The following is a 21,831-nucleotide window of genomic DNA, read 5'->3' as shown; positions in this document are numbered from 1 at the left end:
TAATCTAGAACGATTTAATATTAAAACTGTTTAACTTGAGAAAAACTTAAGTTATTACTTAAATCTAAAATAAACCAGCTTTACGCTGTATTATGCACAGAGAAGGATAGGCAGAGAGAACCTAGTGTTCAGACCATGAATTTAAATAAATATTTTATGTCCTCGGGTGGAGATTGAACCCACACATAATATTTGTGGAATAACTTAGTGTGGAATAACATTTTAAAAATTTTAAAAATATGCTATCTACCTATAATTTTCTAACGTATAATCTAAAGGAAACCAGAAAACAGTTACATATATAACTTAAAAGTGGCAATGTATTTCGTATTTCTGACAATTCTTCTAAAATCTAAAGCAAATAAAAATAACATAAAAAACCAAAATATATATAGTTTCAAGGCAAAAATATAAATGTTAATAATGTTACTAAAACATTTTTGCTTAAAATGGCAAGCTTAAAGAGTCACCCACTTTACTTGTTCCATTTCTTAATAAATAAAAACATTATGTGAAATATTAAAATTATATGCGAATAAATATGTTTATGGAAATTTAACGCCTCTTTCGACTCGTAAACAAGTGGTTCATAATGAACAAGTACTCATAAGCTATTAAACTTAATTTTGAATAAGGGTAGCTTTAAATAATAAAATTAATAATGAAAATCTTGAACAAGAAATCATTTAATGCTGTTAGTTAAAGTCCAAAAGAAATATTAAATTATAAATTATTTAATGTTGTTTATTTAAGTCCAAAATAAATATATATTTTTAATTTCATTTCTTCGCACTGGTGTCGAGACAAAGCGCGGCGTTGAGTTCCGCCACTCAACACGCAACGCTTCAGAATTCAGCGAAAAACGGCGAGCGGAGTGTCTTAACATAAGACTTCCCTTGCCTATCCTGCTAAACTGGTTGGTGGGCCTTATAAATAAATAAATAAATAAATAAATAAATTGAAAAAAAAATATTTTAAAACAATCAATGAGAATACTGCTGGAAGTGGTAATTAAGAATGAGTTTTAACAAAAACAGTAATTACTTATGACATAAATTACGTGTGTACACATTTTGAACTGAAGTTAGTAATTTATGCGTACTTTTGTATATTATATTTTTATTACTTATTTTTAAATACAATTCTATAATAAAAAAAACTAAAACCATTAATAATTATTATATAATTATTTTATTTTACCTGTATCAGTTAAGCCGAATATTATTTTATCTAAAATATAGAAAATATGTAACAAAAAAAAAACTTCTCCACAGTGAGAAATATTTCGAGGTAAAACACATTTTTTTCCGCAAACAATAAGAGATGGTTCATCGACCTTAGTTGTCACGAAGTTCTTTTACCGTTACCGCGTTTACTTTCAGTGACTAGACCGGCGAACGGAATTTTGGATTTTTATTACTAAACAACAGGTTCTGTAGCGGAATAATGTCAAGGACTTGTGTCGATTAGAGGCGATCACCCGATATGGGAGTTCGTGGTGCTCTCCATCATATGTGATGTGTGGATGTGGGGGTCTTGAGGGCACTAATACAGTGTATTCTTATTAAATTATTAAGGATGTTATATATTTATGTTGAAATTTTTTATAAAATTTTCCTTTTTATGCCTAAATTTCATAATATATTATCCCAATTCAAAGCGGAAAGCGATAAAGGAACTATTTTGTTATTAGGCTATTTTAAAACATTCAAAATAACAATTTAAGCTTTATAGTTCATATAGTATATCTAAAATAATATAAAGATAACCAATACTTTTGCTATTGTAAACCTTCACTCACAACAAGTTGTAATTTAGAGACAAGAAACGACTAAGAAAACAATTTTATATAGTTTTCTTATTTTTTGAAAATAAATTGGTAAACGTCCGAAATAATAAATAAAAAAACAATTATTTATTCCAGACACGATAGCTGTGGAGCTCTATCTTATTAAAGACAAGAATGGCCAATAAAGTTTCTAATTACTTCGAGAGTTTATATACCTTATTATTTTTCTCTGAAAGTTCTACCACCTCGCTTACATAAAGCTTTTTATAGTTTTGAAAAGTTTACGTGAAAAATATTATACTATTTTACACTATAAGCCAATTAAAAGTATAAATTTTAAAAATTATTAGGAAATAATATTATTTCACAAGCCTTATTTGTTTATCCGTAGATGTTATTTACAATGGCAAATCGTAAGTTTAAATCAAATATTTATAAAAATACCTTTATATTTTCATTCCCATTATATAATGTTGCCGAGGTTTCTCATTAAATTATGAAGAATCACACGGTCCACCTAACGGACCAGGTTGCTGCTCATCAGAGCGTGGTATATTTTCGCATGACATTTACTTATTTTTATTATTAAACTAACATAATGTTTCTTTTTATGTTCTATCTATTTTTTATTTCGTATTCGAGGTAAATTGGCTGTTACGAATGTTTTTTACATATAAGAAATAAATGAAACATATTGGGTTTCCGCCACTTTTGAATATTGAGAAATTCTAAACACGATAAATTTTTATTTACATTTCTTATCATATTTAAAAAAATGTTTTATTAATAGTAAAATAAAATATACCTTTAGGTACATTTCTTTGTATAATGACCTGCAGCGCTGTTCATGTCGTCTGCACGAGTTGAGTGACCCTGTTATAAGATGCTTGTTGTCCATAGTTTACATGACAACCATATTACTTAATATTAAAATAAAATTTATATTTAATTCATTATATGTATATATGAATAAAAATAAGTATATATTTGCAATTTTTTTTTCTTAATCTTCCTCTAGCAGGCAAAATGATATCACTTTTCGTCTATTCTCACTCGAAGAAATGAAATATTTAGTATTTTCAATTCTTCGCTCTGGTGTTGAACGGTGTTCAGAATTCGGCGGAAAACTCGGCGGAACGGAGAGTTCACGCTAGGTTCTTTGTGCATACCGTAAATAAGTTCTTTCTGCTTACCTCAAAGCTTAAACAACATCAATAGTAGGAATATCTTCTCGAAAAATTATACAATTTACTTCCATGTTCAGTATACATAGAGCCTTAGGCTGCGGCCGAGTGTCATGTCACGTGTCCTACATCGTTTGCAAACAACTTGTCAAAACAACGGGTCACGCGCACGCTGCCCTCTGGGTCAAAGCTCACTTACTGAGCAGACGTTCTGATATCTTAAAAACTTTGAGTTTCCTTATTTCTTTTATTTAGTTTTCTTACTTTATTTTTTAATTTATATTTGTATTTGTGTATCTATATGTACTCATGGGAAATGAGAAAGGTCAAAAAAATATCTCTTATCTCTATATATTATAATTTATATATATTTTACTTAACAATTATTGGAAGCTATACACGAGAATAAGAGGTCAATTATTATATCTTTTGATATGGGAAAAGTACCAGAGCCCTAAGTTTCAAAATAATAATTTTAATTTTAGCAGTAATACAAATCGTATTTTTTTGTATAAGTATCTATTATTATGAAAGATGTACCTGACATTATGTATTATAATCAGTTATATATAATAGTCAATTATTTACCTAATTGTAAGATAATATTAAAGCTATAACTTGCTTAATTGTAATTAAAAAAAACAAATAAACAAATAAATATTTATTTCATTACATAAGAGAAAACGTCATGTGTATGTTATAACAGGATCTTGTATTGCCATTACATTTCTATTTATAAAATATAGAAAAAAATAAGTGCGTTGACACTATAACTAAGGCGGTTATTTATCCAAAGAAATAGCGACTAAAATCGAATGCTAAACATTAAGAAGCGAGAAATTATAAGTGTAAACGCGACTGGTTGTGTGTTCAATGTCCACTCGAAGAAATTCAATATATATTTGAAATTCATATTTTAATTTCGTCGCTCTGGTGTCGAGGGAAAGCGCAGCGTTGAGTCCCGCCACTCAATACGCAATGCCTCCAGACTTCAGTGGAAAGTGGACGGCAGAGGGAACCTAATATTAAGACACTTAATATAAGGTTCCCTCTGCCTACCCTGCTGTGAGCAAAATATAGTGTGAAGATGTTTTTTTTATTTATGTTTGTTCAACCATTGTAAGAAACTTTGAAATTACTATAAAAATGTCATCGAAGTAAACTCTACAGCGCGTTAGGCTTTACAGTCTACTCACGCCACACCTCGTAGTTCAAGTTTACGCGACAATGACCGTCGTTTTACTTGTTTAGCAGGTTTATTTAATTTTTACAGTTCGTTTTGGTTTATGGCATTACCTATACGTTTGACGCACTGTCATTATTTAACATGTAATCAGTAGGTATATTTTTAATTATTTTTTTTGTGAAGTGATGTGAAGATATTATATTATTGGGTTATTATTAATAGTTGTATTTTTTTTCACACTAAACTTGAACGTTTGAAACGTAAACGAAAACTAGTCTTTGGATTGTTAAACTTGAATACGAAAATGACATTATATTTTGATTCTAAAATTATATACCTAGTACTGATTATTATGAAGGATTGTAGACGATTATTATGAAAAGGGTACGAGACTAAACTTTTGAAATTACCAAATAGCCTACTAAATACAATAATATTTCTCAGCATATATTGATTTAATTTTCTGGTTTATTTAGAAGTGTTTAAAACAGTTCCAGGTGCAATGCTGGGCAGGATGCGCTTATTGTGCGTGCTGATCAGTGCGGTGCTGTCGTTTGCTGATAGCAATCAAAACAGGTGAGAACTTTACTTTATTCACTATTTTCAATAAATGTGTTTAAAAATATTTCTTGTGTTTATATGATTGTCATTTTTTTAAATATTTAAAACGAAAATATTAAAAAAAAGTTTTGGATTCGATCTCACTCGAGGGTGTGAATTCTTATTTATTAATATTTGTGTCTTCACTCTGTTAGCAAGGTAAAAGCGCGACTTTGAATTCCACCACTCAACACCCAATGTCTCCTAAATTCGGCGAAAAGGATGGTGTGTCTTAATATTAGGTTCCCTATGTCTACTCTGCAATATGGGGGATATAGCGTGAAGCTGAAACAAAACTTACAATATTTAAAAAAATATATATTCAAATTAATGGGATGATTTGTACCATTTCAGACGCACCAAACTGCCATACATAGCCGATGCTGTCGGCAACAGTCTACCACCCCCGTCGAGTGTTCCAGCAACTGTTGGAAGTCCAGTAAACTTACTCACCCCAGACCGATATGAATTTTATACTTTTGATGAATCCGGAGAACTTGTTAAAAGATTGATGACATTAGAAGAAATACAAGCTATTGTTGCCGCAGGTGAAGAAGCAGATGGTCTAGTTACATTTGCAAATGATAACGCGCCTACTATCGCATTTAATTTTAGCCAACCTTCACACACAAAAGTGCATAGTGTAGTTACTAACGTAAAAAATGTTTTAAAAGCACAAATGGAGGCTCATAAAAGTAAACCCATTGCAACACCTACGTTTGATACTCCTGACGTATCTGATACTTGGAGTTTGATATTACCTTCTATATTTGGAAACACTGGAGCTGATATAGTCCCTGATAGAATATCTGGTTCATTTATAACACCTGAAACAGAAACTATTGAAATCGATAATTTAAGTACAAGTTACAAAACTACAGAGAGTAAAGAAAGTAATGAAATACCAAATCCACCCTCTGATATAAATGAAAACTTAAAGAAAAATACTGTTACTATTTCATCGACAACGATTTCTTCTACTACGACAACAAGTACATCTACTACAACGAGTGAGAGACCTACAACAACCGCAAAACCTATACCTATTCTAACAAGACGGCCTCTAAGAACAACATTGAAACCGAAATTTACCACAGCTAAACCAGAAATATTATTTGCAACCACTACGAATTCTGTCCTATCAGCTATACCACAAAATAAAACAAATATTGTTACAAATGTCACCTCCTTAAAACCATCGTTAGGTAGTAATAATATAAAAAATACAAATAATTTAAAGACCACATCAACTACAATGAAACCTGTTATATATGAAAAAGTCAGCACCTATTCTCCTGTATCTACAACAAAGTATGTTACAGAGCGAACAAAAATATCTTTCAATGACCATAATATTTTAAACACTAATGATTCTGTTACTCCAAGCAATGCGACATATACCTCAACTACTAGCGCTGCCATTTTAAATAAAGATTATGAGAAAATCAATTCGACAACCATAACCACCCAATCAATTTCACCATCTACGTCTATATCTCCTATTCAATTAAACAAAAAAGATGAAGACAAGCATGAACATATATTATTTGATAATTTAGAAGATTTTGAAAGTCAAACTTCAATACCATTATTTGACGTCGCTCAAAGTATAAGCCAAATAGCCTCAGATCTTGGAAGCAATTTCGTTCCTCTGCCCACATCTGATACCGTATTAGATGTTACAAAACCTAATACCATGGATATTGAAAGTAAAGAAAATGTAGAAATGGATATTCCCACGGAACCAGTTACCGAAAATAAAATTATAGAAAACAAAACCGTTGCTCTAGATAATTTTATAAAAATTTCAACTTTCGATCCTCATGGTGAAATAGGCCACATTGAAATAGTATCGTCTAGCCCTGAATCAATGGTATCTGAATTAAAGGAAGAAGAAAATGAACAAACCACTTTAGCTTCAGTTTTATATTCCTCTGATTTGATAACAACTACGAGCACGAGCATAATAGATCCTATTTTAACCGTATCAATGGACGATCTACTATCACAAGTTGTATACGAAAATCCAGAACCCACATCCGTTATATTATCTGAAAACAATACAAAAGTTGATACGATAGATGAAAATGAAACAACTGAGTCAAAAATTATAGATGAAAATATTGATCAAGGCACTACTACATTAAATACTCCTGTATCACAATCAGATTTTGTAACTGAAATAGCAATTATCAAAAAAGAAATTAATTCAACAAATAAAACTGTCGAAAACGAATCTATAGATAATATTAAAAATATCGATGAAGACATACTGAAACCTACATTGAATAGTTTAATTGTTGTACAATCTAGTACAGTCTCTGTATTAAGAAAAAATGAGAGTGAATATAAAAAATTAAGTGAAAATGAAAGTAATAATCTAAACGAATTACAAGAAAAGAAAAGAGTTGTAGACAATAAAAATTATTCAGCATCACTTACACCAAGTATCCCGCCAGAAATTGATATAACATCAACTACTCCTACAGCCGTTTTATTTGATAAAAAATACATTACTTCCTCAAACTCAGTAAACAATAATATCATTCAAAAAATTAAACTAGGTATTAAGCCGCAAGATTTGCCAAAACACGAAGATTTCAAAAAGAAAATACAGAAAGTAAACATTGACGACAAAGAAATGAGTAATGAAAGAAATAGCTCATGGAAACTTATACCCACCGTTCCGCCGCCTAAAATTAATGAAGTGATGAAAGACAAGCATAAGGTAGAAGGATTTTATATACCTGAAAGTAACGACAAAGATATTGTATTGGAATTTCCTAAAGAAAATCAAGGACTGGGAGTCACAACCAAAAATTTAGGTGAAGATATTCTACAATTTACGGAACTTTGCAATGAACTGGCTTTCAAGTATTGGCAGATGCTGTCAGAGAATATTGATAATAAACGTAGCATAGTTTTTTCACCTTATTCTATAACGTCTACATTAGCAATGATGTTTATGGGTGCTAGAGGCGGTACCTCCGGAGAAATGAATGAAATTCTTAAATTAGATGATATGGTCACTTTTAATCCACATTTCACTTTAAAAAATATATCAGATTCAATAGAAACTACTTCTGCGTCTGGTGTTGCAGTTTCGGCTTTTATTAGAGAACTGTTCAGTGAAAGACATAAGGGCAAAATTTTAACTTTTTATAAAGAAAGAGCTCAGCATTTTTATAACGGCCATGTTGAAGAAATAAATTTTGAGCTGATTAGCGATATCATAAGAAGAAGAACAAATTTACTCGTTAAAAGATATACATGGGGCAAAATAGTGGAGTATATAAAAAGTAATAGCATAACCATGAGCCCTCCCCTTGCTTCATTTTCTGCCAACATTTTTCAGGTGAGCAGTTTATTTTAATTTTAACTAAATATTCATAAATATCGCTTTTCTGTCTTTTTAAACCACAGCTATAAATAAATAGCGAAACCTTATATTATGGCATAGTATAATATTAGATATTAAAACCAAGTAATTCTCAAAATCTTTAAGATACCACGAAATCTTTAACATAAAACGAAAATCTTTAACATAAAGCTTTATGCTGTATCCCGCATAGGGATAGGGACGGAAGCTGATTTAATTTTTTTTAATTTACATTAACAAATGTGGGAGTAATTTAATTTTCTAATTTCAGACTGACTGCACTGGCTCATCGACAGAAGGAAGAGATGGAGAAATATATTTTGTCGTGTCCCCTAGCGTTCGACAAAGACGGCTGGTTCCAGTTCCTGCTGTTGTATATAAAAGTAACTTTTTGGCTGGCTACGATCCGAATTTAGATGCCACTGCTGCTGCTTTAGGAAACACGAATTCAATAATTAGTACGCTTTTCCTAATGCCGGGCCAACAAGGAAATGTTGTTCATGCAGACGACTTAGAAAAACTCGAAGAACGTCTTTTAAATTCTAGCCAAAGTACGGTACTATGGAACGGCTTACTACGTACATTACTACCAAGAATAGGTTTAGAGTTACAAATTCCAAGATTCTCTCATAAGTCTGTTTTCAATGTTTCCTCAACTTTAAGAAAGATGGGTCTAAAAGAATTGTTTGACGCAAATAATGCAGATTTAGGAGGACTGAATGGGCCTTCAAAAGATCTTTATTTATCAGACATAGTACAAATGACGACATTTGCAACTTGCGGTGAAGGGGTTATTGGGGAACAACATCACATAGAAGAGTATCCGAATGTTTCAGATTCGTTATATAACCACAGGGAGTCAAGATGGCTTACCGGTTGGGACGAGCTTCAAGATTACCAACGTGCTTTCCATGACCCTTATGATGTAAGTGACGTTATGCACTTACCGCTACACCTTCGACCAAGACAAGCACGACTGCCTGCTAGAAATTCCCAACAAGCTCGTTTAAAGTTTGATCGACCTTTCCTTTTCTTCGTAAGACATAATCCATCTGGCATGATCTTGTATGTTGGACGATACAATCCAAGGCTTTTGCCCTGAACTATTAAGAAAGACTGTTAGCTTAGTTTAAAGTACTTATTCCTTAAAGGAAGTGATGGTATACTGGCGCATGTGATATATGTGTATGTTTGTCAATGAATTAGCGTTTACGTGACAGTATTACTCGTTAGTTTATTGGTATGGAGGTAGGTCGGTGCAATGGTGTGTAATACCTCTGTACTAATTCTAAATGAAATGTGTGTAGTTATAATCGGAAAGTAAGTGACGAATATTGTAATTAGTAGTACTTTTAAATAACTCATTCCATTTCATTATCATTATCGTTAATATAATTAGTAGTTAATATGATGATTTGAGAATAAATTAGAATATACGAAAATGACAAGGTATTTCAATTTATTTAAAGAATTCTCCACATTCTTCATAGAACTCTTTCCATTCTAAGCATTCTTGCGAGTTTACCACCTTCGGGCAGTTCTGAAAATATGTATACGAAAATTATAAAAAAAAAAACATTGTAAACAAATCTTATAAATATGTTCATCAGTAGGCTTACCAACATTATATTTATTCTGATACACATTTGATAATCAAAGAAATTACAAACAGTTATTGGCACCTCCATGCGATACCTATCCCGACAGGCCGCTTTGGACACAGTCATTGCATTACTAAATTCTGGATTTAATGCAACCCACTTATCAAGATGGGTAAAGTATTTATCATTATTAACAATGTCTTGTGTATCTAGTATTCCATATTTGTCTAAAATACACCTCCAGTGACTGCACTGAAAATATGTTATAGTTCAATTATTTTATTTTAGATTATAAAAAAATATGGCATGTCATCTATTAAATATTAAATGGTTTTTAGTTATATAAATTGAAATGCCAGAGGGAATCTAGTGTTAAGACATTTCTTTTTGCCAGTTTTAGTGGCATTGTGTGTTGAGTGGCGGTCCTCAACGCCGCGCTTTGCCTGTACACCAAAACGAAGAAATGTAAATTTAAATAAACATTTCATTTCCTCGAGTGTGGATCGAACCCACAATCAGTGGCGTCTACATATTAAATTATATTAGAGATATTATATAAAAATATCAATTACTATATTAACTATTTCACGCTGCAAAGTAGTCACATCGTGTTCTTTATCAATTGACATCACTGCAAAAAGGGCTCCACACTCCCTCGCTATCATCCGATTGAAGAATGGTGGAAAAATACAACAATGTCTATCCTATAATAAAAAAATATATTTTATAAGCTTTCGAAGAATAAGTAATTCAAGTTTTAATAGTCTGTTTAATTATATACATATTTATATTTTATATTATTTTATAACACTCACCATTAGTTCGAAAGTGCCATAACATTTTTCGGGTTTCACTTTTCGTTCAAATTGTGCAATAACCTATATTAATAAGCAAAGTGAAAAACAGAACATATTTTTAAATACAATAATTAATATAAGTACCTACAATACATAAATTCACACAAATTATAAAAATCTTTCGTCGGCACATGTTTTCACTGCACAAACAGTACTGAATGATTTCTTTTTAATGTTCTAATATGGCTATAAGACGCATAATGTTTAAAAACATTGAAGTTAATTTAAATGTGTAATTTAAGGTTGAAGTTTTGTGTAGTATCATGCTACCAGGTAGACGTTTTACCTTTGTATAGACACAACAACTGAAAGAACAATGAAATGTTATGGCAGGAATAATAAAGTTTGATTAAACAAAGCTGAATGATTTACATTAGTAAATAGATTTTACTTTCTGAACGTATATTAAAAATAGTAAGAAAATAATATTTTTTATAGGATTTTTAAATAAAAGTTGTAAAAATAAGCATTTATCAATATGTATAATAGTTATTTATTTTTTATTTACAAACAATTTCATGTTGTCATTTTCTTAAAATTATATGTGTGTTACACATTTACATCATAAAGGTATCGTAATAGTGAACCAATTAATTAAAGTAAGGTTTACACTCTTCAATATGCTCTTTCACTTTTTTGCAGTCATCTGTATCTTCCCATTTTGGACAATTCTGAAAGATAGAAATGTTTATAGAAATTAAATGAAGTATCCAGATTGTAAACATAATTTATGTTTTTTTAAATATATGGTCATATACTTTTTAATTGTAGGTAATTCTACATTCGTAGCGTAGTGGTATGGCGTTTGAACAATTGTTTTAAATTCAATTCCAACTGGGTCAAATAAATTATTTGAATTCCGTTGACTTTTACTTTACGGGGGAACTAAGAAAGAAGATTACTTTATTGTTTTAGAGTAGGATGTAATCAAATATAGTGCTATTACTGATAAACGATGAAATGAAATGAAATGAATGAAATGAAAGTTGAAATGAAATGATTTAAAACTAACCATAAACATCGTAGAACCAATGCAGAAGATCATTTTAGTAGCTTCACATAGTTCCGGTGGCCCAGGAAGGTCTCCTTTAACACATCTGTCTATAGCTACATCCACAGCATCTTTGAAATCTCCATTGGCGTCCCCCCATTTCTGCATAAACGCTGTCACGGCATCTTTGTCTATGGTGGTGTCATCTTTCATAAGGTTATTAATTTGTAGTAAACATATTTGTTTATCGCACTGTAATATATCAGACAAGTAATGAGTCCAGGACAGTCGTGACGCAGGGTAACAAGCGTAAATTAAAGTTCTGTTTCTATTAGAGCAAATTAAATATTTTATATTTTTATCTTTTCGCGCGGCGTTGAGATCCGGGAAAATGGGGAACGAAAGTGTTTTAATGGGAACGGAGTGGCTAGTATTAAGACGTTTCTTTGGCGTCTAGTATTACGACTTCCGTTTCCAGGTTCTTTCTACCCGATCCGCTATACGAGAGAACATGTTCAAAATCTTTGTGTTCAAAATCTTATTAAGTGCAGTATTCAATTTGAACAGTTTACTTGCAAGCAATGCTTTTAAAAAGAGGGTAAATCTTGTCACATTTTATATATTATTTATAATTAACGTATTATAATTTACTTACGTCGGGTGGTCCACGGTGGTGGAAACTACCATCTTCTTCTGAAGGTTTTTCGATTCCACATTCTTTGAAATCTTCCTCTTTGAACACTTTTGGGAACTTACAGCATTCTTTAGGATTTTTCTGCTAAAATTAAGAGGGAGCTATTTGTTTATATTATATTTTTGTGTATATATATCATCAAACAGGTTTTATATGTCTCTAAAAGTAGCGACTCCATTTTCTGAAATTTTTGTTGAGATTAATTCGGTAAATATGTCATACACATATATATTATGTAAGTATCATATACTTATTTTTTTATTTTTATTGAAAAACATTTTTTAATTTTTCTTGTTTTTATTAAAGCAGTATTTATGTTTTCGAATAAAGAATTAAAAAATCTATAAAACTCAAGAACCATAAAGACATTAAAGTTTATTGTACTATTTCGTACTTATCGTCAACAATAATTTTATTATACACTCGAATATTTGTAATATCATGCAATATTTAAATTTATTTTGTTAAATTAAAAATAAAGGAAAACTCTATAAAGAAATAAGAAAAAAGGCTATACCAATCCTGCAGGAGGACCCCTACATTGTGGAGGTGGAGGCTCTGCTGTCACTACCTGAAACACCACATTTGTCAATGGCAATATTTTGAAATTAATTTATCTTCTCCATACCTGCCAATAAAATAATATAGAATAATAATAATAATAATTTTTAAAAAAATACATATCCTCACCTGAAAGATAAGCAAACAGAATAGAACAGTATGATGCATGGTGGACTCACTGTGACAGTACCAGCAAAGGCCTAGGTTTTATACTCAGGCAATTATGACAGCCTATTGTGTTCTACGGGAAACTACCAAGGTGTCACACAACATAGATTATGCCATTTGCAGATATGATTTAAAATATATTTTTATGAAAAAGTTTACAAATTCACGAGTTGGATACATATGTTGTACCTAAACTCATTTATTCTTTGACCATAAATAATTGAGGTACATTATGATGAATTTTGGCATCTTTTATTCAAGTACCATTATATGATTTAAAATTTTGTTTAATTCTGCATTTATCGACTTTTATTTGCTATAGGCTCTAAAACTATTTGTTATACTTATAAAAATCGCTATAATTTTAAATATTCTGGGCATAATCACGGGTTACAATGAAACCTGGATGTAAATCTCTTAATTTTAGTTTATTATAATATTCTATTCTTCAAATATAATGTTGTAATAAACTAAAATTGAGGCCAGTCGTGGCGCAGGGGTATAAGCGTGCGTCTAAACACGGCAGGTTGTGGGTTCGATTTGCATTCAAGGAAATAAAATATTTAACATTTTTATTTTCAACACGCAAAGGGAATGAAAGTGTCTGAATAGAGAACGAAGTGTCTTAACATTAGGTTTCCATGTTCTGCCTACCCTGCTATCTGCGGGATACATTGTCAAGTTAGAAAAAAAAACTAAAATTTCACCTAATATAATCATGTTGAAAGTCGTGGGGCAGAGACACAAGCATGTGACTGTAAACGCGACAGTTGTGGTTCGATTCCCACTCGGGGTAATAAAGTTTGTTACATTTGCTCGCCTAATGGTCATTTATCTTTAGGTAACAGCCCAGGAAACTAGTGTTAAGACAAATTTTTCTCATAAATTTGCTTGTATTATAAGAAAATAAAATATTTTCAATATAAAGATTTCATCGAGTGGAGATCAAACCCACTATTATCATATGTACAGTCAGGCAATTCAGACATTTATAGTATAGAAAAATCATAAAACCTATATACCTATCTGCAATACAAACATAAAAGACCAGGACTAAATGTAACCAATTATTTTCGGTTAATTATATACATTTCTCACTTCCGATTACCCTTATTACCTCCTGCTAATGATGCAATGTATTACACGTAATGCTTATGGGTCATAATCAAAAAAGTGGACATTTTCGAATTCGTAACGTAACTGATAAGTAACAACACTGATAATCTTTGTTACGAAACTGATGTCATAAGGCATTATACACAACAAAATAAGAATATTATATCAATAAAACCATTGTTGTTTTTATTTAATGAGAAACAAATTAAAATTTTAAAGATTTAATCGTTGAATTAACAGATTATAAATGTAAGAAAACAACAAAGTGACAATATTAACAATATAATAATGCTAGTTCGTAACGTAATCTATATATATAAAAGGACTTGTCCTCACTGACTGAGGTAAGACGCACGCACAGCCGTAACCGCTGATAGTAGAAACGTTAAATTTGGACAAAAGTTTACTTCCGTAATCTGGACATCCACTAAGAAGGGATTTTGAAAAATTTTAACCCTAAAGGGGTGAAATAGGGGTTCAAAGTTTGTATGGAAAAAAATTTAAATCGGTACCGATTTTTATAAAATTTGAAATTTAAATTTTTAAAAGTATTTAATTGAACACGTGTTTCATGGTTTTCTAGAATTCACCCCCTTAGGGTGCAAATAAGGGGTTGAAAGTTTGTATGGAAAAATCTTTAAATCGCCACCGATTTTTATAAAATTTGAAATTTAGACTCTTTAAAATATTTTATTGAACACATGTTTCATGGGTTATTAGAATTCACCCTTAAATACGCAAGCGAAGCTGCGCGCGTCCGCTAGTAAACTTATATTTCTAAAGATCACAAAGTTAATGATAAAATTAAATCTACTTTAAAATATATCAAAATTTGAGTTGTTATCACTGGAATTAAGTTTAAATTTTTGTAAGTGTTTATTCCGCATATCTTCATATTTATTAGGATTGGTCTGTTTAAGACGTTCTCTATATATTTTATGTGTTTCAGCGTTTGACATAGAAGCCATGACGCTTACTGAAAATAAAAAAATATTTATCAATAGGTATTTAATAATACTTCATGTTTATTGTTTAGATCTTTAACAACGCTAGTACAGAACGTTTTTGTTTTTAAATAAAAGCCTCACCCGCTTGAGCTACATATTTATTAATTCATTATCTCCAGAGAAAAAAATAGTAATTACAAAATCACAACTAATTTAAGGAAGAATAAAAAAATGTTTTTAAGTAAATCGGTTAAGCCGTTTCTGAAATAAGCGTGCACAAACACATTAGACAAACAAGCAAACAGGCAAAAAACTTAATAATCATTATTTTTAGTTACTTTACGTCATCAAAAGTCACCAATTATTTTTTTCATATGCCAGCAATTTTTTTTTTATATACATATCTTCCGATGGTAACGTAATTGTGAACTAGGCTTCATATTTTCTCAGTTTCGTTACGTAACGAAATGTAACAAAATTGAGAATGAAGTCTGAGAAATTCTAACCTTTTTAAATATTTGCTCATAAGCCACGTATTGCATGTGCAAGCACTGAAGTTCTTTTTTGAGATTTTGTAAAAAGAAGCAAATAATATAAACAAGAAAACGAAATTATAGAATACTTACCAAAATAAAAGCCGTTTATAACCCTGAGATGTAATTTCACGCATTCCCTCTAAAACATTTGAACCCCTCAACTGCTGCGAGAACATTACTGGTTGTAGCTACGACAGCATTGACTTTTACAATAATGGTGCCACAATAAAAACTAATATTAAATACCATTCAAAATAATTGCGTTCATATTTTAATTGTACGTTACTAGCCCTGAGTAACAAAAAAACAATATTTTGGGACAAATTTACTTAATTCATATATATTATGTATTAAATAATGTATCAATAAAAGTAATTCTATTTAATATTATGCATAAAGTAAAGTAATATAAACATACCTGAAATCAAATAAAACCATAAATATTCGTAACAAATCAATTTTTTAAAGAGTAAAGTGGTGAATGGGACACGAAAAATTGTATGGAAGCATTTTGAAAAGTTTTTTGCAACTAACAAAAAATACTATTATTAGCCATAATACATTTAAAATATTACAAAAATCTTTAAGTTAATAAGTAAATTTATCTTAAATGGCAAAATATTTAAATTATCTTTAAAATTGTATTTTTAAAACGCATTCAAAGTAGCGGGACAAGAAAAGACACAAAATGTACACTTTTTCTGATTATGACCCTTATACGTTTAAAATTGTGCTCACATTATTGTACAGGTGTAAATAAGCGGTGCTTACGTAGATAAGTTAGATACAAAATTGCAGGTTTATATTTTAAATAAGTGAATTTGAGGCCGTCCGAGGTGCAGTGGCAGAAGAGCGTGTAAACGCGACAGGTTGTGGGTTCGATTTAAGAAAAAAAAAATTAAATGTATATTTTCATTTCTTCGCTCTGGTGTTGATGCAAATCGCGGCGTTGAGTTGCGTCACTTAACACGCAATGCCTCGGACAAATTCGGCTGAAAGTGGGGGGGTCTTAACACTAGGTTTCCTTTGCCTACCCTGAACAGGCGAGATACAGTGAGTGAATGTATAATTGAAAAACTGACAATCCTGAAATTGTTACGGAAATCTTGGTGGGTAGTTTTTTTATATAACACATAATTATGTCCAAAATTATTGATATTGCTAAATTATACGTACATATTTAGTATAAAATGAACAATTGCATTTTAATGTGAACACTGTGTAATAAGCATGTAATGAGCGTCGGATGTCCTCAAGGCGTCATGGCAGCTGGTTCATGGTTACAAGTCTTGGACTACTTGACCCTCACTGACAATAAGTACTATTGATGTTAATATATTATTCTCTTCATAATTCTAACTTTCATAAATATATCAGTTTAGCTTCAGAAGTAGAGGGAACCTGAGTGTTAAGATACTGTGTTCCTAATAAACCACTTCCGTTCAACACTCTCCGTCTAATTCTCGAGGAATTGTGTGTTGAGTTGCGGAATTCAATGCTGCGCTTCTTCAAGTCTTGTTATCAGGGCGAGGTAATTAAAATATTAAGTGCTGCATTCCTCCAAGTGTGAATCGAATCCACAACCGTCACTTTTACACAACCTTGTGGCACCGGAGTAAGACGGCCACAAACTCATATCTTTAGTATATTTTTTATCCCTTATTAGCATTTACCTGCAGCTTTGCCCGCAAGGTCAAATAGAACTAGCTAAATTACATAAAAACAATTTATGCAAAGTGGTTGTGGGTGGTTGAGTTTTGGCACTCGTAATACTAGGTTTCTTCTGCCTACTCTGCTGTGTGCGGAATACAGTGTGAAGCTGTTTTTTTTAGTATAGCCTATAGCTTTCCTTAATAAATAGACTATCCAACAGAAACATATTTTTTCAATTCGAACCAGTAATTCCTGAGATTATCATGTTAAACCAAACAAACTTCTCAGCATACAATAAAGAGATTGATTTTACTTCTAATATGCATATTGCTAATGTTCTACATATTCTAAATAATCTAATAATTTAGAAAATGGGTATAATTATGAAATGTATTAAGATATTATTTCACATACTCGTAGGTATATAGGTAATTACACATAACTTTTTTGCGTTTATGATTGATTGCTTACTTCTTGTTTATTTGATAGATTGCTCGAGCCAACAATGGATACTTGTTGGCACAAGGATGTAAGCATTTAGGTATATTAAAAATGAAAATTTTTTATCATAGGTTAGTAAAAATTAAAAAAATATTAGGTGAGGAAATTTTTATAGTAGTTTGTTTGTATTCTTTTTTTCTTTACATATATTATGGATTTCCTCTTTTTGTTTTTTGCATTTTCATTAATTGTTGTTCTTTAGATAAATGTATGGAGACATCGGATTGGTTCGTTTAAAAAAAATTGTGCGTATAAAATAAAATTAAATAGCTATAGCTATTTGTATACTATAATATACAATGTATATTATTTAATTTTACACAATGATTTACGACTAGAATTAATTTTTACAGAATATAATTTTGTAATCGGATTGCAATTCATAGATTTTCATGTTAAATTGGCCTATAAAAAATTAATTTATTAACTTTTTCTTTATTGATGTAGCAATAACATTTTATTGTAATATGTTGAATTCAGCAATTCCACGCATCTTTTGGACATTTCTGAAACATATAAACATTGTATATAATTTGTTTTTAATTTTAAACATTAATCATACATTTACATTATTTTCTTACTTTCAGCATAGCGATGCCAGTACAAGTAAAAACGTCGTAGGCCTTACAAGGGTTATCTAGATACTGCCTCAGGTCTCTGTCTACACAGTCCTTAATGGCCTTTTCTACAGCATCCTCCCATCCCTTATGTCCCTCTACCCACTGCCTCAGATGTGCTCTGTACGCCTCTTTGTTTAGTGTCTGTTTGTCAATGAGAAAACCTGACTTTTCAAATACGCATTGGACTTCGTTGCACTGAAATTATAAGCGAAACTTCTCATTATATCCTTAGTATAATCTTAATTGATATAGAACTTTCATTATAATATGAAGATTAATGTTACCACATACTTTATTATTTCAATTTACCAAGATAAAGATTTATACAGAAAAGTTAAATTCATCAAAATTCGGGCTAGTCAACACTAGGTTCCCTTTGCCTACCCTACCGAGTGCGAGATAGAACGTGAAGCTGTTAAAAAAACTTTTGATTTAGGCGAATTTGTGAATATTTTAATTATGCTACTTAATAGAAATCGAATGTCCTCGCGTGGGAATCGAATACGCACTTACTGTTAAAGCCATTGCCTAAAAGCCAAATATTAAAATTTTGAACTTTTAAATCTTAATCTGTCTTAGAGGTAATTTTGAAAGTTTCGTCAAATAAATTAAATTTTATAAAGTTAAGGGTTCAGTTTTATGGGTAGCTGTAGCGGTTTATGTTTACGGCGACGAGAGTCCAGTGACTCAAGTTCAAGAATAGTTAAGCTGACGAAATTTCCTAGTAATTTAATTTTGTTTGACCATATCATGCTAAATTGTATATTATTTTGCAATTGTATATTGCAATAAAGAATATAAATAAATAAATAAAGATTGTCAATTTATTTAATTATTTTAATAAAAAATATCTCTATACTTACGGGGCCAGGCAATCGTGGGTTAGAACACTCAGAGAGTGGTCCGACATCTCCCATTTCTGGGATGTCGCAACATGCTGAAATGGGCTTCTGTGAACATTTAGAAACAGTATTGCAAATTATATATATGTAACATCAAATTGTCTGTTCAACGGGATCGTAAGAGAAGGATTCCATTTTTTCATTGTTTTAAAGTGAAATGGAATTTGAATCCGTACCCACTGTGTTATTATTAACAACCATATAAGATAAATAAATCACTTGTATATGAGCTGTTTTTTATAACACATTTTTTTACAAGCGTTTTTCTTATCTACAACAATGTTGACACGCTGAAGATTTTATAAACATGAATAAGTATTATTTATTTTCTGTATCTATTCGATTCCCCAATTTGGTACACGAAGGGTGGCATTGAGCTCCGCCACTCAACACGAAATATCTCGAAAATGGGGAACGGAGCCTCATAATAGTAAGCCTCCTCCGCCTGTCCTTGTTTAAAGTCAAAGTCAAATAAATCCTTCAAAATAAAAAATAAATGCTCCATTTTTTGAACATAGATATTTACCACATGTTCACTAAGGTTACCTGAGAAGAACCAGCCCTACAAATATAGATAAAATAATATTATTTGTACAAATGTTAACTACTTACCAAAGTTGCCCCTCTATATCGTTCTGATAAAAAATCATTTGCATTCACCACCTGGAAAATATTTAAAAATTTAAAATAATTTTTATTAATTAAAAATTCCTTTGAATGGGACTCGAACAGCCGACCATTCAGACTGGCCTGCAGCACCAAATATAATAAAAAATCAATTAAAACACCTTTTGCAGTACAAATGTACTTACCAAAATAAATATAGCGACCAATGGGATTCGAAGCATTTTCTTCGCTTGTCCTATTTAAACAAAGGGTCTTTGCAAATAAACAGAAAAAAATATATCTGCACAATTATATTCATATATAACGAGATTGTTTGTAAACAACTGTATCTCCAAGTCAGAGGTCGCAGAAAGGTACACAGATTAAGAAATTTCGTAGAGATACTTCAATAATATAAAAAATAAAATATTTATTTTGATAATTATGTTGTTTGGCTGCTTATGTATCTTTTTATTAATTGTATTTCTAAATACAGAAATATACAGGTTTTTATGTGTGTATGTTTCTTATTTATCTAATATTTATAATATCTACGATTTCCTAATTAAATTTACAATTAACTTAAAAATGAAATAAAGTGTAATTAAAAAAAGTTAAATATAAATGCCATTATGCATGTTTTTTTTACTCTATGACGCGAGGACCAATATAACGTGACGCGAATAAATTTCATATGAAACGACTTTTATAATTAAGTTTCACATAAGTGATTAATGTTTATTGAGAATTGTTATTAATATCAATTCTTAGATTGAGCATTAAAATTAATATTTTTGTCCTAGTTTTTTTAGCTTCACGCTGTAACTCGTATATGTGTACATAGCAGAATAGGCAGAGGGACATTTTCTTCCCATCAATATATTATCCTACTTTCCACCAATTCAGGTCCAATAATTCCCGGACGTCCAAAGAAGCTCTGGCTTGATGTCATGATGTAGGGCATGAGAGCCAATGGACTTACCACCGAGGACGCTAAAGACCGAGCCAGTGCAGACTTAGCAGATGCACCTTGGCAACAAACGCCCGGATAAATGCTAGAAAGGAGAAGAAGACGTAATTCAAAGGATATCTTGTTATCAAATCAAGGAAATGAAATAATTAATATCTCCGAGTTGAAATCGAACCCACATCCGTCGTGTTTACATTCAGACGCTATACCTCCGCGCTACAAAGGCTTCTATGTACTAGTAATCATTATAAAATGCATTAACAAGATAGAACGTTACGAGTTCATTGGTTTGTATCGTATTTGTCTGGATACAATCCATTAACGTGTATATGGCTTTTAAGCACAATGTATTTGATTTCTTACAGTAGGTACATGAGAAAAAGAAACGTGTGCCTTTTAATTTTTTTTATATTTAAATTATATTAATATACAGAAAATATTTATTTGATGAGATAAGAAAAATCGTATTAGTAAAAGATTAGATAGGCACTAACCAATTTGTCAAATTCTGCAAGTTTCCCATAAATTTTAAATGGTACGATTAAACTGGATTAGGTTAGTAATTACAGAATTTGAAAAGTTTTATAAACTCATCTAGAAAATTAGTTTGAAAAATAAGTTAAAGGGAATATGTGAGAACAAAGTGATATTTAACTAAATCAAAATGGTTACGTTCATGGAAATTTTCTAGAGAACTTTTCATTATTTTTATATTATTTTATTGTTTTAGATCGTAATAAAAATACAATATCTATATATAAATAATATATTGGGTATCAATAGATTAAATAGTTGGTAAGCGCCTGATGTAAATAGATAGCAAAATATCATTTTCCGTAAATGTGCTTCAAAGTCCAGTACAAAATTTAATTTTATCCTAATTGGAAGGTATAATTGCAGTTTATATTAAATTATGTTTAACGAGGGCTATTATGTGTGCTGATATTAACTGTAATTTCAAAAACAATTA

The 21,831-nt window shown here is 30.8% G+C and overlaps 4 protein-coding genes across 5 annotated transcripts in view; 1 reads left to right on the top strand and 3 right to left on the bottom strand.

The window, feature by feature from the left end:
• Positions 1–9,586, top strand: part of LOC146529179 (uncharacterized) — a 31,836-nt gene extending 22,250 nt beyond the window's left edge. Inside the window, exons 2-4 of the mRNA XM_085201609.1 lie at positions 4,651–4,735; positions 5,114–8,114; positions 8,410–9,586. Of these exons, the coding sequence (XP_085057735.1) occupies positions 4,662–4,735; positions 5,114–8,114; positions 8,410–9,240 (3,906 nt within the window). The 5' untranslated portion in view covers positions 4,651–4,661 and the 3' untranslated portion in view covers positions 9,241–9,586. The remainder of the gene's footprint in view (positions 1–4,650; positions 4,736–5,113; positions 8,115–8,409) is intronic.
• On the bottom strand, positions 9,581–10,932 carry LOC146529178 (uncharacterized). The gene is made up of 5 exons (XM_085201611.1): positions 10,685–10,932; positions 10,555–10,617; positions 10,312–10,443; positions 9,758–9,991; positions 9,581–9,678 (listed from the first exon to the last, which is right to left on the bottom strand). The coding sequence occupies exons 1-5, from the start codon at positions 10,727–10,729 to the stop codon at positions 9,598–9,600; spliced, it is 555 nt and encodes a 184-aa protein (XP_085057737.1). The 5' UTR covers positions 10,730–10,932; the 3' UTR covers positions 9,581–9,597.
• Positions 10,933–11,059: 127 nt separating this feature from the next.
• Positions 11,060–13,110, bottom strand: LOC146529177 (general odorant-binding protein 66-like). 2 transcript variants are annotated; one of them, XM_085201613.1, is made up of 5 exons: positions 12,972–13,110; positions 12,799–12,852; positions 12,243–12,362; positions 11,609–11,839; positions 11,060–11,267 (listed from the first exon to the last, which is right to left on the bottom strand). In XM_085201613.1, the coding sequence occupies exons 1-5, from the start codon at positions 13,008–13,010 to the stop codon at positions 11,187–11,189; spliced, it is 525 nt and encodes a 174-aa protein (XP_085057739.1). In that variant the 5' UTR covers positions 13,011–13,110; the 3' UTR covers positions 11,060–11,186. The 2 variants fall into 2 exon arrangements, with proteins under 2 accessions (XP_085057739.1, XP_085057738.1); XM_085201612.1 differs by having other exon boundaries at positions 12,243–12,365; positions 12,972–13,109.
• Positions 13,111–17,856: 4,746 nt separating this feature from the next.
• On the bottom strand, positions 17,857–20,207 carry LOC146529176 (general odorant-binding protein 68-like). Its single transcript, XM_085201669.1, has 5 exons — positions 20,098–20,207; positions 19,898–19,948; positions 19,247–19,333; positions 18,345–18,578; positions 17,857–18,269 (listed from the first exon to the last, which is right to left on the bottom strand). The coding sequence occupies exons 1-5, from the start codon at positions 20,131–20,133 to the stop codon at positions 18,240–18,242; spliced, it is 438 nt and encodes a 145-aa protein (XP_085057795.1). The 5' UTR covers positions 20,134–20,207; the 3' UTR covers positions 17,857–18,239.
• Positions 20,208–21,831: the final 1,624 nt, after the last annotated feature.

The sequence above is a fragment of the Heliconius melpomene genome, chromosome 18 (assembly GCF_056956725.1).
Source record: "Heliconius melpomene rosina isolate 202511_hmr_F chromosome 18, ASM5695672v1, whole genome shotgun sequence".
In the NCBI taxonomy this organism is placed as follows: domain Eukaryota; kingdom Metazoa; phylum Arthropoda; class Insecta; order Lepidoptera; family Nymphalidae; genus Heliconius; species Heliconius melpomene.
The sequence above is the reverse complement of the archived record's forward strand: the minus strand, read 5'-3'. Positions and strand labels throughout refer to the sequence as shown.